Source organism: Sapajus apella, unplaced genomic scaffold, assembly GCF_009761245.1.
Source record: "Sapajus apella isolate SASKATOON/1434 unplaced genomic scaffold, GSC_monkey_1.0 scaffold204, whole genome shotgun sequence".
Taxonomy (NCBI): domain Eukaryota; kingdom Metazoa; phylum Chordata; class Mammalia; order Primates; family Cebidae; genus Sapajus; species Sapajus apella.
The window spans coordinates 654952-670815 of NW_022437144.1; the positions used below are offsets into that span (position 1 = coordinate 654952).

Below are 15864 nucleotides of genomic sequence, written 5' to 3' on the forward strand. Positions count from 1 at the left end.
AGGCTCTGGAGCGGATGACATGAGTTCAAATACTAGCTCTGTCGCTTATTAGCTATGTGACCCCTGGAAACTCATGTAGCCTCTGTGAGCCTGTTTCCTTGTCTATAAAATAATGTAAGAATAGTAACTACTTCCTAGGGCAGCTGTGATGATTCAGTGAGTGAATGTGAAGGCAGCACTTCCACTCTCCACCTGGCACCTAGAAAGAGCTGCATGAGGCCCGTGGACAGGCAGTAGGTGGGTGTCTTTGACTTTGAGACTGGGATGAGTTAATATATGGGTAAGTGCTGCAAACACCCCAGAAACCTTAACAAAGGGCAGCTACTGCCATGGCCAGGATAACATTGCACACCAGTGTGCCACTTGGTCCCAGTTTTTCCTTTCCACCTTGAGGAATCACCAAGACCTGTCAATCTGACCTCCTAAATCCCTCTCAGATCTCTTCCTTCTCCCACTCACTGGCACCTCCCCAAATCAAAGCCCTGTTACTTCTCACCTAAACAATTACAAGAACCTCCTACCTGGTGCTCTTCCTCCCTCAGATCTTGTTCTCTTCCGATCCAGCCTCCACGGGGCCATGAGAGTCATCTAGACACACGCAAGTCAGATCAGCTCCTCCCTCTGCCTCGAAACCACCGGGATAAAATGCCAGGTCCTCAACCTGGCCGACAAGGCCTCCCCGTCTGGCCCCTGCCTCCTCTCGGCTTCACATGTGCCACTTCCCTTAGGAGCACAATTCACCAGCCTAACTGTTCCTTTGCTCTAGAATGACATTCTCCCACCCCTGCCCTCTTTTCCACCTAGTAGATGTCTACCCTTGCTGCTAGAGTCTCTGTGACATTGTCCCAACTTCACTTTTTCCCATGGGTTGTTCCTTCCTCCCCCAGCCCCGACTCCGTTTCCTGTCTGTTGGTGCACATGGGTCCTCCTCCCCACTAGATGGTGAGCCCTGAGGGCAGAGAAGACAGCCCTGTGAGCAGAGCAATGACATCATCTATTACTGTAACTTCAGCACCCAGCTTAGCCAAATGCAGGGCTCATGAGCACAAACAATGGCAGGGCCCAGGCAGGTTACACCAAGGAGAGAAGCAGGCTGAATGGGGCCTGCTGTGAACTGGGGAACTCCCTGCACACCCACAAGGGGGCAGCACCCCTCAGCGTTAGCTGAGTCATCCACTGGGACCAGATCTTAAGATTTTTTTTAAAAAGGTGCATTGAGAACTTACATTATTTATTTATTGTTTATTTATTTGTAAGCTCCACTTCTGAGTGTGGAAAGTTAGTTTTTTTGTTTTTTTTTTTTGAGACGGAGTTTCGCCCTTGTTACCCAGGCTGGAGTGCAATGGCGCGATCTCGGCTCACCGCAACCTCCGCCTCCTGGGTTCAGGCAATTCTCCTGCCTCAGCCTCCTGAGTAGCTGGGATTACAGGCACGCGCCACCATGCCCAGCTAATTTTTTGTAGTTTTTTATAGTAGAGACGGGGTTTCACCATGTTGACCAGGATGGTCTCGATCTCTTGACCTCGTGAGCCACCCACCTCGGCCTCCCAAAGTGCTGGGATTACAGGCTTGAGCCACCGCGCCCGGCGAAAGTTAGTTTTTAAACCATGCAGAACAAAAAAACCTGGACTTCAGGCCACACTTGGTCTTTCAACCTATCATTTTGCAAACTCAGAATTTTTTTTTTTTTTTTTTTTTTTTTTTGTGGCATAAGGGAGTGAATGAATGACTGTTTCTGGATTTAAGTTTCCTACAGCTACTGTAAATTTCAAAGGTTTGGGGGAACTTATGCGTAGTCAGTTCAGTTGCTATTTGGTTTGATTTTTTGGTGTAAGGACATGAACATCAAAATCGAAAGTCAAGTTTTTACATTTCTCTCTTTAAAAATAAAGCCCAACCTTCTTTTACTTGATGGCTATAACAGTATTGCATTTCCTGGGTAGCTCACGGGCCTTGTGAGCAGATCTGTAACCTCAATTGTGGTGACATCCCCTCTTTGAGATGTGGGTCACCCCAGAAGGAAGGGAGGGATGTGAAAGCCACAGAGCCTGTTTCCATGGTGGCTGATTTGCTTAGTTTGGTAACCTTTTATAAACAAACTGTGCAGGGATGGCAACAGCACAGTTCCCTCTAACTTCCACCTACCTCATCCCAACTATCTTAGCATCAAATAAGAGAGGTTGGGGGAAGGACTGAAGACTCTCAATTACAGGTATCAAGGACTCAAATTCCTTTTAGGCCCTGGCTCCCTGTCCCTGGGACTCCTATAACTGGCTTTGGGCTGCAGAGAGGGACTTGCCCAGAGGCCTGCAGGGTAGGAGGGAGCCAGTTGCATTTCCTGAATGGCTGGAACACCAGACCTTGAGGTGCTTGATCCTCTAGTCAGGACCAAGGCACTCAGTCCCCCAGCTATTAGAAGTGTTGGTTGATGGCTCACAGTCGAGTCCCTTCTCCAAGGTCAGAACCCCTTTCCTGGGGGGCAGCCTGTATCCAAGGTCTAGTCAATAGATGGGGTGGGGTGGGAGGTAGAGGAAGAAAGGCCCAGCTACCTGGCCTCAGCTGGGACCATCTAAAGAGCATCTCAGCTCCAGAGCTTCCCATGTGATCGACTGAGGTCTCCAGTGTAACTACATTGCAGGTGAACTCCTGTCTCTGACCAATCCTGCTCCCTCACAGGTGCTGTTCCAGAAGGCAGTCCCCAACAAACCTCTTGCAGGCAAATTGATATCTCCAAATCTGTTTCTTGGAGATGCTTATGACCATCCCTGCCTCGGCCTCTTTTCTCTCACTGCCTTTTGTCCCTTCTTGAGCACAATTACTCCAAATGCCCCCATGATCATCTCAGAGGATGATCCTCAAATCTTTCCTGTTGCCACGGCCACTCTCCCAGTCTGCCCACTTGCATTTCTCAGAGCCTGGTGGACATCTTCACTGGATGCCCACTTGTTTCAGTCTCAAATTTAATATATTTAATAGAACCCTCTCCCACTACCCTAATCCACTCTTCCTCCTTACTTCTGTATTTCTGTGAATGAATCCCAGCCTGGAGACCTTAGCGTCACCTTGGGCAACCTCCTGCTCAGAAACCTTTAGCATTCCCTCAATGCGAGCAGAACTCGAGCCTGTGTTCCTTCTCCTTGCACTCAAGGCCTTCCTTGTTGACTCCAGTGAGACTGAATTCCTGCCAACCTTCTAATCCAGGATTTCTTAACGTTTTTCTGGCTTGGACTCCATGAGGAGTCTAACGAAACTTATGGGCCCCTACTTGGAATGTTTTTACAAGCACAAAATAAAATACATAAGATTACAAAGGAAGTCAATTGCATTTAAAGTTATCTATATATATCTTAAAATTTGCAACATAGTAATATGCATTTCATTATTAACACATCAAGTAACATGAGCTAGTGGCGGGTCCAGTGACTGTCATGATTTTAAAGTAGTCGTGAGTGGGACAATAATTCAAGATACCTGCAGCAGCAGTAATGAGACATACAAACATCTGTGGTTCCTATTAGAGATAAAGTCACAGGTAACTGCCAATGCCACTGTGATGTATGGTCTGTTTTCATAATGGAAGAAAAGCTAACTTTCAGTTACAGGTTAATGAAGATAAAGTTGTAATTTTTTTCTAATTCAAGTACATGAACTCCTGGTCAAGCACCTCTGTGCTATGGGGAGTCCATACTGTAGCTCAAATTGGATATTTGCACTTCCCTGAATGAATGTCACGCATCCTACATCCATCCTGGCTGATTCTGGAAACTGGTACTCGGGCACGGGGTCAAGTAGGCCTCACTATCCACATGGACTTCTGCCACAGGCTGGTCAGGGCTTGGGGCTAAGAGCGGTGCAGAACACTGCCCGCCCATGGGCAGCTCTGGGAGGGTATCTTCTCTGGCTTTTCTCCTCTCAGGTCCCAGGCCCTGTCTGAGTGACTTTACACGTTTCTGGTGGCCCAACCAAGATTGTCCAGGCACTTGGCTCATTGGGTGGTGCACAGCCATCAAGCAAGCATCTAGTTGAAGATGCCTTCTCCAAGACACCATTTGGAGCTGTGGAGAGGCCACTACTCTGCTCGAGCCCTTCTCCTGAACTTCAGACCTGGGACTTATCCAGCTCTACTCTTACCTTGCTACCAGATTCGAAATGTCCTGCAATGCATGGGATGGTCCTGTACAATGAAGAATTGTCTTACCCAGAAGTACCGTGATGCCCTAAGTGAGAAATACTGCTGAGGAAGTTTATAGCTGTTTGCTTAGTGCTTCAGTAATCCTTGGCCTGGGGTGCCAGCAACAGAGGCAGAGCGAATCTGTGGGCATTTCTCTGGACTCTCTCCAGTCCCCTCTGGCCTGAAATTCCAGTGACCTTTACATCTAGGATTGGGATTGAGGGAGCAATGTATAATACGGCGAGAACCTTCCCCCACTCCCCCGACTGTGGCCACTGCAGCTATCAGTTCCAAATCCAAGCTTTCTCAGGCCTGGGATTTTGCTAGGTCAAGAGAAGCTCCCTGGGCTTGACAGCTGCCACTAGGGAGGGTAAATTGGCAAGAAGCTGTTTTTAGTTTCCTTCAGATGCCTGGTGGCCAGGACCTTGTGTCTCTGCCACCCTGGGAAGGAATGTCTGTCTTAGGCAGCGTCTGCTTTGCAACTGGAGCTAGGGAGGGGGTACTCCCACCTGGGGCAGTAGAATGTGCCAACTCCTACTGTGCTTTTGCTGGTGAGTCATTTCCAGGTAGGAGCTGTCACAAGTTACCCTGCTGTTCACCTCCATTGCTTTCCATGAACCAGTCTAGTTTCCTAAAAACACCTGGTCCCTATTTCCCAGGCCAAAATGCTCCAGGATATGCCTGCAGCCCATGATTGTTAGAGAAGTGGCTTCTTCTGTTAGTTTGACCTGTATTCTGATGAAAGTAATTAGTCACTAGTACTGCAAAAAACAATATTTTGTGACTTTCAAATTATATCTGTTACAGATAATGAATACTAATATAGGGGTACTTATTATACTGCTTTATACTTTATAAAGCACTTTATATATTAGATTGAACTACACTAAATTGCTGGCATTTAAATGTTTTGGGCAGTTTCATAGGGTTAAACCTAATATATTTTTTCATTTATTCCTCACTATAATCCTGGGTAGGTATGCTTAGCTCCATTTTGGAGAGTAAAGTACTAAATCTTAGAGCGGTGAAGTAACTTTTGACTAAGATTATATAGATCGGAAACTGCAGGGTTGAGACTTGAACTAAGTCTGTCTGATGCCAAGTCTCATGCTCTTGGTTCTCAAGGTAGGATGATTCAGCCTGTAAAACAACTGCTAGGCTTCAAGACTCCTAGACTACCCTCAGGAATCCACTGGCTAGTTTTACTTGTCACCTTTTCTTAGCAGCAGAGATCAGCAGGTGCATAGATGCCTGCGAGTGGAAGACTCTACAGTGATGAGGTGACAAGTTCTAGTTTTAAGGCTTTGGGAGCCCTGAGGAGGCACAACAAAGACAATATCCAAAGCATGTGAATTCATCTATACATTTATTCATCCAAGAGAGTGCCATTCGGTAGCTCCCATGTATGTGCCAGGCTCTGCACTAGGTGCTAAGTTAGTGCAGAGCATAGGCTGCCAACATTCAGGGAAGAGACTTAATCAACAGGGCTTCTACACTTTGGCCAGCCCAAGGAGGGGGCTGGAGCAGTGGAAGCTGGGGTGAGATTACCAGGTGCATGGGACTTAGATTTCCTGTGACACTACTCTGTCTTCCTAGTCTAGGTGTGATTTCTTGGGAGGTCACGGCTTGTGAGATCAAACAGAAAGAAGCTGGGCTGCTGCCTGGTGCTTCAGAGTCTGATACGACTGAGAGTTTCTAGGCTGCAGGGCTGGAGGAAAAGGTAGCAGCAGGAACGGAAAAGGAATTCTGGTGTTCCAGGCATGGCAATGGGGAAGTTGGTGGGCGGGGCCGACAAAAAAGAGCTCCCTCCCAAGCAGCCACAGGAGAAAATTCCTTTCTCCTGCAGCCTAGCTGCTCTGAATCCTTGGCTCCACCATAGGGTTGGGTCTTGTAGCTGGCCAGCTTGGAGAGAAAAGGCTGGGAGAGGGCTGGTTTAGAACTTAGTCAGGCAGTGGGCATGGGGCCGCCGCCTTTGTCCAGAGACAGCATGTTGTCCTGTGGGAGATAATCACATTTCTCAGCTTCCTGCCAACCCAGGGGCCAAACCCCCAAGCCTGCTGTGGAGTCAAAATGCTTCCCAAACCTGGCCTGACTCGGGCCAGGGCAAAGCTGGCTGCCCTACCTATCCCCAGTGCTCTCCAGCCACCTGCCTCCTCCCACTCTGCTGACACCCATCCAGGCAACAAACCTCGAATTCAAACCCTAATGCGAGTCTCCTTGCAAGATGCAATTGCACCCATGCTTACCATTCCAGGCTCTAAGCTGTGCCGCCATGGCTGTCACCACTGCCGCTCAGAAGCACAGTGGCTCTGGGGCCACACAGTTAAGATCTCACGGTTGAGTAAGTCACAGTGTGGGTTCCACCCACCACACCCTCCCCAACCACAGTGTTAGGGATTTCCTCAGAGACCCATTGCCACACACTCTGCTTTTGAAAAAAAGGGAAGCAGGCATTGGGTTTTGAGTGTGATGAGAAGCTGTGAACAGAGGCATCTCTGGAGACAAAGAAAGGGGAACCTGTGACAGACCTCAGATAACCACCTCCTGAGCACCCAGGCTCTTTCTATTATCTCTGTGGCCAGCAGGCTACAGCTTGTGGAAAGGCCAGGGCATTTATACAGCAATGTGCATAATGACATGTAAGTTAACACAGCAGTCCCCAGCCATTTTGGCACTAGGGATTGGTTTTGTGGAAGACAATTTTCCCACTGACTTGGTTGTGGGGGATGGTTTCAGGATGAAACTGTTCCACCTCAGATCATCAGGCATTAGTTAGAGTCTTATAAGGAGCATACAACTGAGATCCCTCACATGTGCAGCTCACAATAGGGTTCGTGCTTCTATGAGAATCTAATGCTGCTGTTTATCTGACAGGAGGTGGAGCTCAGGCGGTAATGGTTGCTTGCCTGCCACTCACTTCCTGCTGTGTGGCCCAGTTCCTAACAGGTCATGGACTGATATGGGTCCGTGGCCCAGGGGTTGAGACCCCTGGGTTAATGGACTGCATATACGATGACTGCATATATGACGATGGCCCCATTAGATTATACCATATTTTTGCTCTATCTTTTCTATGTTTAGGTATGTTCAGATACATAAATAGTACTATTGTGTTACAATTGTCTGTAATATTCAGCAAAGTCACATGCTGTATGGCTTTGTAGCCTCGGAGCCATAAGCTGTACCATATAGCCAAGGTGTGTAGCAAGCTACACTCTCTAGGTTTGTATAAGTACACTCTACGATGTCTGCACAATGAGGAAATCACCTAATGACACATTTCTCTCACACTGTACCCCCATTGTGAAGCGAGGCCTGACTGTACTTGGCTCAGCTGTTCTGGTCTGCACTCAACCAGCATACAATGAGTTTATTGGAGTCCACAAACGAAGGCCCTGGGAAGCTTCATGAGTTGCCCCGAGTGGTGAAGTTGAAGTTTTCGTCCTCAATGTCTGACATTCTAATCCATTACTACCAACCACAGAGACACACAGCTCAGGTGACATTTTGAACCTCTGCCTGCTCAACCTCCACTGTCCAATACAGTAGCCAGAAGCCACATGTGGCTCTTAAGCTCTTGAAATTGGCAGTCTGAATTGAAATGTGCTGGATGTGTAAAACGTACACCAGATTTCAAAGACTAAATATGAAACAAAGAATATAAAGTATCTCATTAATAATTCTTAATATTGATTACATTGTAAGACACTATTTTTGATATACTGGAGTATATAAAATATATTGTCAAAATTAATTTCACCTTTTTCTTTTTACTTTTTCAATGTGACTACTAGAAGTGGGGATACTGGTACCAAAATTGGCAAATAGATGAATGAAATAAAATAGACAGTCCAAAATAAACTTATGTATATATGAGCATTTAGGGTATAATAAAGGTGGCATTTCAAATCAGCTGGGGAGGGGAATGTAGCTACTACAGTGAAATTCAAAATTCTGTAAGTGGCTGGCATTTTGTGGCCCACGTTATATTTCTATTGGATAGTGTGGTGCTAGACTTTTTATTTTACCTAAATGTCCATTAACAAGGGATGGGTTCCACACATCATGATGCATCCACACAAGGGGATGATACGCAGCCATTAAGAAGAATGAAGGAGATCTCTTTGAGTAGAAATGAGAAAACTGCAGAGTTATTAGTAAATTGAAAAAAAAAATGGGCAAGGAATGGACCAGCATGTATTGTATCATCTCATTTGTGCATCAAACGCACACAGGTGCTTATATAAGCATGGAACAAGTTTGCAAGGACACACAAGTAACTGTTACTCTTGATGATTTTGACATGTGTGTTTCACTTGAAACTCTTCAGTACTATTTGAAATTTTAACAGCAAATGTGTCATTTTACAATAACAAAACCATTAAATTTTTTTCATACATTTAAAAATAACATATAATGGTTTACATAACATAATACTATTAAAATAAAAAGAAATGCCGGGCGCGGTGGCTCACGCCTGTAATCCCAGCACTTTGGGAGGCCGAGGCGGGTGGATCACGAGGTCAAGAGATCGAGACCATCCTGGTCAACACGGTGAAACCCCGTCTCTACTATAAAAAACTACAAAAAATTAGCTAGGCATGGTGGCGCGTGCCTGTAATCCCAGCTACTCAGGAGGCTGAGGCAGGAGAATTGCCTGAACCTAGGAGGCGGAGGTTGTGGTGAGCCGAGATCACGCCATTGCACTCCAGCCTGGGTAACAAGAGTGAAACTCTGTCTCAAAAAAAAAAAAAAAAAAGAAATAAAAAATGTAAAAATCTGAGTTTCTATTATTCTATTCATAGCTTTATTTCTATTCCTCCACTTGTAAGCACCCCTCTCAGCTTTCTTATTCTTCCCTTTCTGTCCTATTATTTCCTCACCTTCTCTTTCCTCTCTCCTTCAAAACCCACAAGGGTCTATGAATGGGGAACTATTCCACTTCTGTTGGCTCCCCTTGCTCAGCGGCTACCTCTGTCTTCCCGTCAAGGAAGAGCCTGAGGAACGGCACCATATTGGGTACTGCTCAATTAAACACCGTAACCAGAGATGGCTGCATCAGCTCTATCAACTGCAGAGAAAGAGACCTGCCTAGTAGAAATACATCCTACCATTTCTTCCTAGCAATTTTGCCACATTCATGTTAAGAGAGGGCTATACAAAAGAGAGGACAATAACTTAGTAAATTGTGTCTGATTTTTTTCTTTCCTGGTTCAGGGTGGGTGGAGGCAGGGTAAATGCAGCAGGAATTGGAGAAAAGGTTTGGTTCACGTTTGGGAAACCAATTTAATTGACACCTGCAGTTAAACATCACTAAGAAGGTTTAAGTGTTTTGAAAAGAAAACTATAGCGGTTGGAGAAAGTAAAAAAGCTCTCCAGCTTCTGGGAAACAGGTATAACAAGAGATGTGTTCGCTCCAGGGCAGATGGGAACCTCAGTCCTTAGAGTTTAATTGAGAGAGGAAGAAAGACAACAGGTCTCAGCAGACTGTCAAGCAGATAATAGCTTCTGAAGGGTAGGCCTGCAAGAACTAACAAATGAAAGCCCTGTTGATGTGTGTAGGGGACAAGTGGTGTGGGAAAATACCAAATTTTCTTTTATGCTCCTTCTCAATGCAAATGGAATAAATTCTTTCGAATAAAGAAGGGCTTTGAATGTCTATTGAAACTTTTTTGTTTATCACGGAGACTTTCCCCTCCCCCTTCTCCCCAAAAAGTTAAGGACCTGGCAGTGCAATAAGTAGCAAAAACACTGGATGGGGAGTCAGGAGACAGCCGCGGTCCTGAATTTGCAGAATATGACAACAAATATGTGTGAAATTCCCCTGGAAGCTCTAAAGCATGGTTAACTGCGGTTAAGTGTGGTTAACTGTTACGAAACTCAAGTTTGTCTATGGCCCTTCCCATCTCCTTCTCCCCTTTTGGGCCCTCTTCTCTTCCAACCTGTTGGAACAAACACTATTGGGCACAAGGTCTGAAAGGTATCCAATTCAAAGAACATATATTGGTCCCATAGGAGAGCACCTAGACTGAAGAACATTTTTAGCATCCTAAGTTAATGGCAACTCAGCTATTTTTAAAGTAGTATCTCATTCAAAAATTGGAGGGCTAGGAAGAGATTTGTTAAATGATACAAATTACAGCTAGGGAGGAAGAAAAGGTTCTTGTGTTCTATGCCATTGTAGGATGACTATAGTTAACAATAATGTACCATTGCTAGGTGTGGTGGCATGTGCCTGTAGTCTTAGCTACTCGGGGGGCTGAGGCAGAATGACCGCATAAGCCCAAGAGTTTGAGGCCAGCCTGGGCCACACAGAGAGACCTAGTTTCTAAAAGAAAAAAAATTTAAAAACCCAAATGATAGTATATAGTTTCAAATAGCTAGAAGGATACTGAATGTTTCCAACATAAATGATAAATGTTTGAGATACTGGGTATGTTAATTACCCTGATCTGATCACTAAACATTATCTGTATCAAAACATTACTATGTACCCCATGAATGTGTACACATAATTACATTTGTCAATTTTAAAACAGTTTAAAAATTGGAAGCAAACAATTTACCTCTAAGAGGAATTCTGCATTCAACCTAAAGCTAGAATGCGATATATTATTCTACACGAAAGGAAATTTTTAAGTACTAAATGCTTTTTTCAGATCAAGTCTAGCAGGCTGATTTCTGTACTGAAGGACTGACATCATACTGCTCTACAGAGGGAAGATAAGGAAAAATGGACCCTCCATATATCATACCTCAGCAGCCTTGGAATTGGCTTTGTGGGCTCCAGTGGCCCAAGTCCTGGGGACACAGTTAGCTAAAATATCTCTTTGCCTCTTCCTCACTCCCAAAAGTTAGTCTGTCACCAAGTTCTGTTGATTCTGCTTCCAAATCTATCCAGAATCTGGCTATTTCTCACCAAGACCAAGCCACTATTGCAGGCAGAAGTCTCCTAAGTGGCTTCCCAGCTCCCTCTCCTGCCTTCTGGCTCTACACAGCAGCCACAGTCAACTTTTTAAAAGAGCAGCCCTACTGCATCTCCCCTCTGCTTGGACCTCAGATAAGGAGATCTTTGGCTAATATCTGTCTACGCCTCTGGGCTGAAAGCTCTGTGACAGCAGGGACCCTATCTGTTTTGATCACCACTGTATGCTCAGGCCTGGCTTAATGCCTGTCATGTAGTAGGCACTTATTTGTTGAACGAAGGAATGGATTTTAGCAGTGCACATTCGTACAGTGCTTTAAAGGTAATAAAAACTTCATTTGATGCTGAGAATAACTCTGTCATAACCTTGTGTTATTGCTCTCATTTTGCAGATGAGGAAATTGAGGCTCAGAGCATGGTCTAGGTTGGCAGAGTTAATGCAGGACATATTGAAATCCAGGTCTATGGGGGTCAAAACACCATGCCTTTCTGGCTAAACCCCACAGAGAGCTACGGGAGGAGTTCAGAGGCACTTTGATATTTCTTGGCTGTATAAGGGGCCACTTCACCCAGGCCTTCAGGGCCCTAGGGGCAAGACCTGTGGGGATTCCCTGCCAACCAGTGAGGGGGGACAATGGATTCTAAATCAGGCTTTCCTGGATTACTACTCTAACTACAGTGACCTTATTTTTTAAATCTCAAATCAGAATTCTTGGTCTGACAAACAGAATAAAATACTTGAAACTAGGACTTTTCTGAAAAATCCAGGGCACAGAGTTGCTGTACCTATACCACATGGCAGCTACATAATGGGCCCTTCTTGGCAAATTCTGACCCAGACACCTTTGTCTATCACATTTCAAGAAGATTCTTTCAAAAATAAAAGCTGTTTTCTGGGCCTTACCCCAAATTCTTTCCATCTACATTTTTTTGTTCATTTAATTACTTCCCTTACTTGCTCTTATCTTTCCTATTAACAGCTTTCTTCTTGGTCTGCCTGAAAGAGCTTCTAGGTCCTGCTTGCTGATGGATGCTATAAGAGATTGAGAGAAAGTGCTTGGGGACCATGGCAACAGGGGCCATGGCAACAGGGGCCAAGCACTGAGAGACAGCACTTCCTGGTTTCTGTTTTACACCAAGTGGTGCTGATAAGGCCTGATGGTCCCATTGTGTCTGCTAATCAGGCAACACTGCTAGCAGAAGGCATTATGGAAAAATTCTGTGTCCACAAAGAGCTTTGCAATGCTGTTGCTTTACTGCACCCTGTGTTGCAATGGTGGGTTCATGGTAAAGGCCATTGCCAAATCCAGGGTTGAATCTAAAATTTGCCCCAAGTACTCCTCACACGTGGTTCAAGTATACTTAGAGCTCCATGATGGACAGGCAGACAGGTGATAATTAGGGTATTAGGGTGACAATTGCAAAAGTTTGATTGTCATTCTCTTGGGCCTGGAAGTTGAGAATTGTAAGGTTCCCCAAGCAATATATCCGAAGGATTTATACTGATGTCTGGCAGAGAAGAGGCTCTTAGTGAATTGGGGTGCAAAGTCTCTTCCCATGGAAGTTATCTATCTCTCTGATGTACTAGGTGCCCCTGAACAATAGGGTAGGCTCTAGAGGGGCTGTGAACCTGCCCTGCCTTTTTCTTGTCTTCTTTGTTTTTTGTTTTGTTTTGTTTTAGATGAGGAGCTCCTTCAAGCATATGGGAAAATATTAGGAACAAATTTAAATCCATTTCCCTATATTTGCCCCAGAACCTTTTCCCAAAAGAAATAAAATGTCACAGCTTGAGTTGAAGCCCCCTGTGTACCTCCCCAACCACATTCTCCTGCCCCACAGAAGTAGCATTCTCCTGAATTGGGTATCTCTGATCTGCATGCATGTTTTAAAATGCGTTACGTATGTGATCATAAACAATAAACTACACAATAGGGGTTGCATGTTCTTAAACTGTATAAATTGCATCAAATTGTGCATATCATTCTTTGCTATCCTGGACATTCACGGCATATATGCCATCGTTCCCCTGTCTCAGAGTTTCTCTAGGGTGTAGACCTAGGAGTACAATAACTGAGGTAAAGGGTGGGAGTGTAAGTTCTTAAGCCTTTTTGAGGGTAATATTCTGGTACTTATTTGAAGTAACCATTTACACACTGTTGGATGCAGTAACTGCACTTTCATAAAGCTATACTAGGGCTGGGCATGGTGGCTCACATCAGTAATCCCAGCATTTTGGGAGGCCAAGTCAGGAAAATCACCTGAGATCAGGAGTTCAAGACCAGCCTGGCCAACATGGTGAAACCCCATCTCTACTGAAAATACAAAAATTAGCCCAGCATGGTGGAGCACACCTGTTATCCCAGCTACTCAGGTGGCTGAGGCAGGACAATCGCTTGAACCCAGGAGGCAGAGGCTGCAGTCAGCCAAGATCATGCCACTGCACTGCAGCCTGGGCAAAAGAGTGAGACTAGGTCTCAAAAAAGAAAAAAAAAAAAAAACCCAAAATTAATTAAATAAATAAAGTTATGCTAGGGGAATACTCACACACATGCACACAGATGTAAGTCCAAGAATGTTCATTGCTCCATTGCTAGTAATAAGATGAAAATGGAAACATCCTCAACATCCATCAATGGAAGGTGAAGCAGACAAATAACCTGTGGGCCACCCACCCTACAGAACATCTTCGACTTTGGAAGGAAGCAGGCCCTTTCTCGCCCACCTCCTTGACTCCTGGATTGAAGAAATAATGTTGCTCATAGCACAAGGCCAGGTATTCGGGAAGTGACTGGTAACTGCTTGTTTACTGGATGGAGATACCCTGATTACTGCTATGTGGGGACCTGGCCAAGGTCCTACATCTGCAGAGAAGCCATCTTTCCTGGCAACAAATTCCAATATATCTGGGGAAATAGTCCAGAGAATAGATTAGAACTAAGGTTGTAGAACTATCTTAAGGAGACAGACTTTATAAATATTTGAAAGCAATATTAGCGAATTGATGAGATGGCTTGCCTTGTCTCAAAGCTAATTGACCAAGAGAAATAAAAGGCTTTTTCCTTTAGTTGTGAACATCAAGAAGTATATGTATTTGTGGTACCTGGCTGTGTGTTGACTTGAGAAGTCCAAACTTATCTCTAGAAACATAAGCACACTTGTATTTACTAGGAGTTTAGCAGACATAAGTGAGGAAGTTTAATTTGAAAAATGAAATCAATAATCTCAACAGATAATACTTCTTGAATGTCTTTATGCATTAGGCACTGAGGTGGGTACTTTGCATTCTTTGTCTGGACTAGTTTTTAAAACAACATTGCAAGGGAGATACTATAAGCTCCATTTTATTGGTAAGGAAATAGAGAAGTCAAGAAACTTGCCCAAGGTCACCATAGTTAGTGATTGTCAGGATTTGAACCCAGATCTGTCTGGTTACAAAGCCTGTGTTCTTCTTAATACTGCACTTTGGAGATAAAAGTATTAACTCAGCTAATGAATTTGCTGAATTTGGCCTTAAGCCTAATATATCAAAGAAGAATCTTACAATGTTCTGCATGCCTCCCCCACTCACAGCATTCTTCTGAACAGAGTTGACAGAAGGGATTCCTCAATTTTGGATCACTACTCATTCAGTAAATATTTTGTTGAGTGGCTACTCTGGGCCTGGCACTGTTCTTTAGGTCACAAATGGGCAGGCCAGAAACTCTGGGCCTGAGTCAAGGGTAGCCATCTTTCATTTGGGTCTGAGGGTGCCCAGTGGCCTATGAGGTGCTCTGTGCTGAGGACTCAGGCTGATAAGAATGTTTCAGAAGGTGGAATGACCAATTGACCCAATAAGAGCCCTCTCTTGGGGAATGCATATGTGACAGATACATACAGAGGAGCACAGGCAGTGAGGTGGCCCAGAAGCCAGGAGATGCCCAGGGAGACAGCAGTAGCAGAGCCATGGGGAATGGGGAAACAAAGTCATGGGGAGCGGTCTTGTCCCGCACTCCTGAGGCATAGTTGTGAAGAGTAGTGGCTGCCAGGGAGGGCTTCACTTATACATCAACCCTTACATTCATGCCCCACCACTCAAGAAAACAGAAGCACACCTTTGTTCTCCCAACCTGAAACAGGCCATCTAACCTACAGCCCTTGCCAGCAAACTGGCATCCAATCCAGGCCTCCTGGTCCTGGCTTGTGATCCAGAAACAGTTCTGCATGAAGCTGAAAGAGGGTGGCAAGGATCAAAGAATCTCTTTTGGCACTCAAGGACTTGCACCATGTGGGTTTGTGGATCATGGGTATGCAGGGGTGCTGCTACATACCTAAGGTCTTGGGGACACAACACTTGTGGGCTACACCCACTGCTGGGCTATTGTGAGCACCTCAACCATACTTATGGGGAACAATGGAAAATCTGTGCCTTCCCTGAACACACTCCCACCCCCACCACCTCAGGTTCTCATCCTGTTCCCAAGCACACATTTAAAAGGCTTATCACATGCTGTGATGGGGAGAGAGGATATGGAGGAAAAGGCACTCCCATACACAGCTAGTGGGAGGGTCAACTGAAACAACTTCTTTGGAAGGCAGTTTGGCATTAACTGTCAAAAATGTTAATGCACATTCCTGTTCACCCAACAATCTCACTTCTAGGGATTTCCAGTATAGATTTAGTGCATACGAAGATACATGAACAAAGAATACATGAACATTGGAGTATTGTGTGTGATAGCAAAATACTGGCAACAACCCCCATAGAAGACAGGTCAGATAAATTGTGGTT

The 15864-nt window shown here is 44.9% G+C and overlaps 1 protein-coding gene across 7 annotated transcripts in view; it reads right to left on the reverse strand.

Moving 5' to 3' along the window:
* The window catches only part of NHSL2 (NHS like 2), an 82305-nt gene that overhangs the window by 42968 nt on the left and 23473 nt on the right, over positions 1-15864 (reverse strand). For 2 of the 7 annotated variants that reach the window (XR_004265790.1, XM_032270125.1), the window contains exon 1: positions 6418-8600. The exons of 2 other annotated variants lie outside the window; for them this stretch is intronic. Coding sequence is in view for 4 of the 5 variants with exons in the window: in XM_032270125.1 (XP_032126016.1) it covers positions 6418-6445 (28 nt within the window). In the remaining variant the exon portion in view is untranslated. Of the gene's footprint in view, positions 1-6417; positions 8601-15864 lie in introns of those variants that run through there. 3 more of the 7 variants (XM_032270126.1, XM_032270127.1, XM_032270130.1) reach the window with 3 other exon arrangements.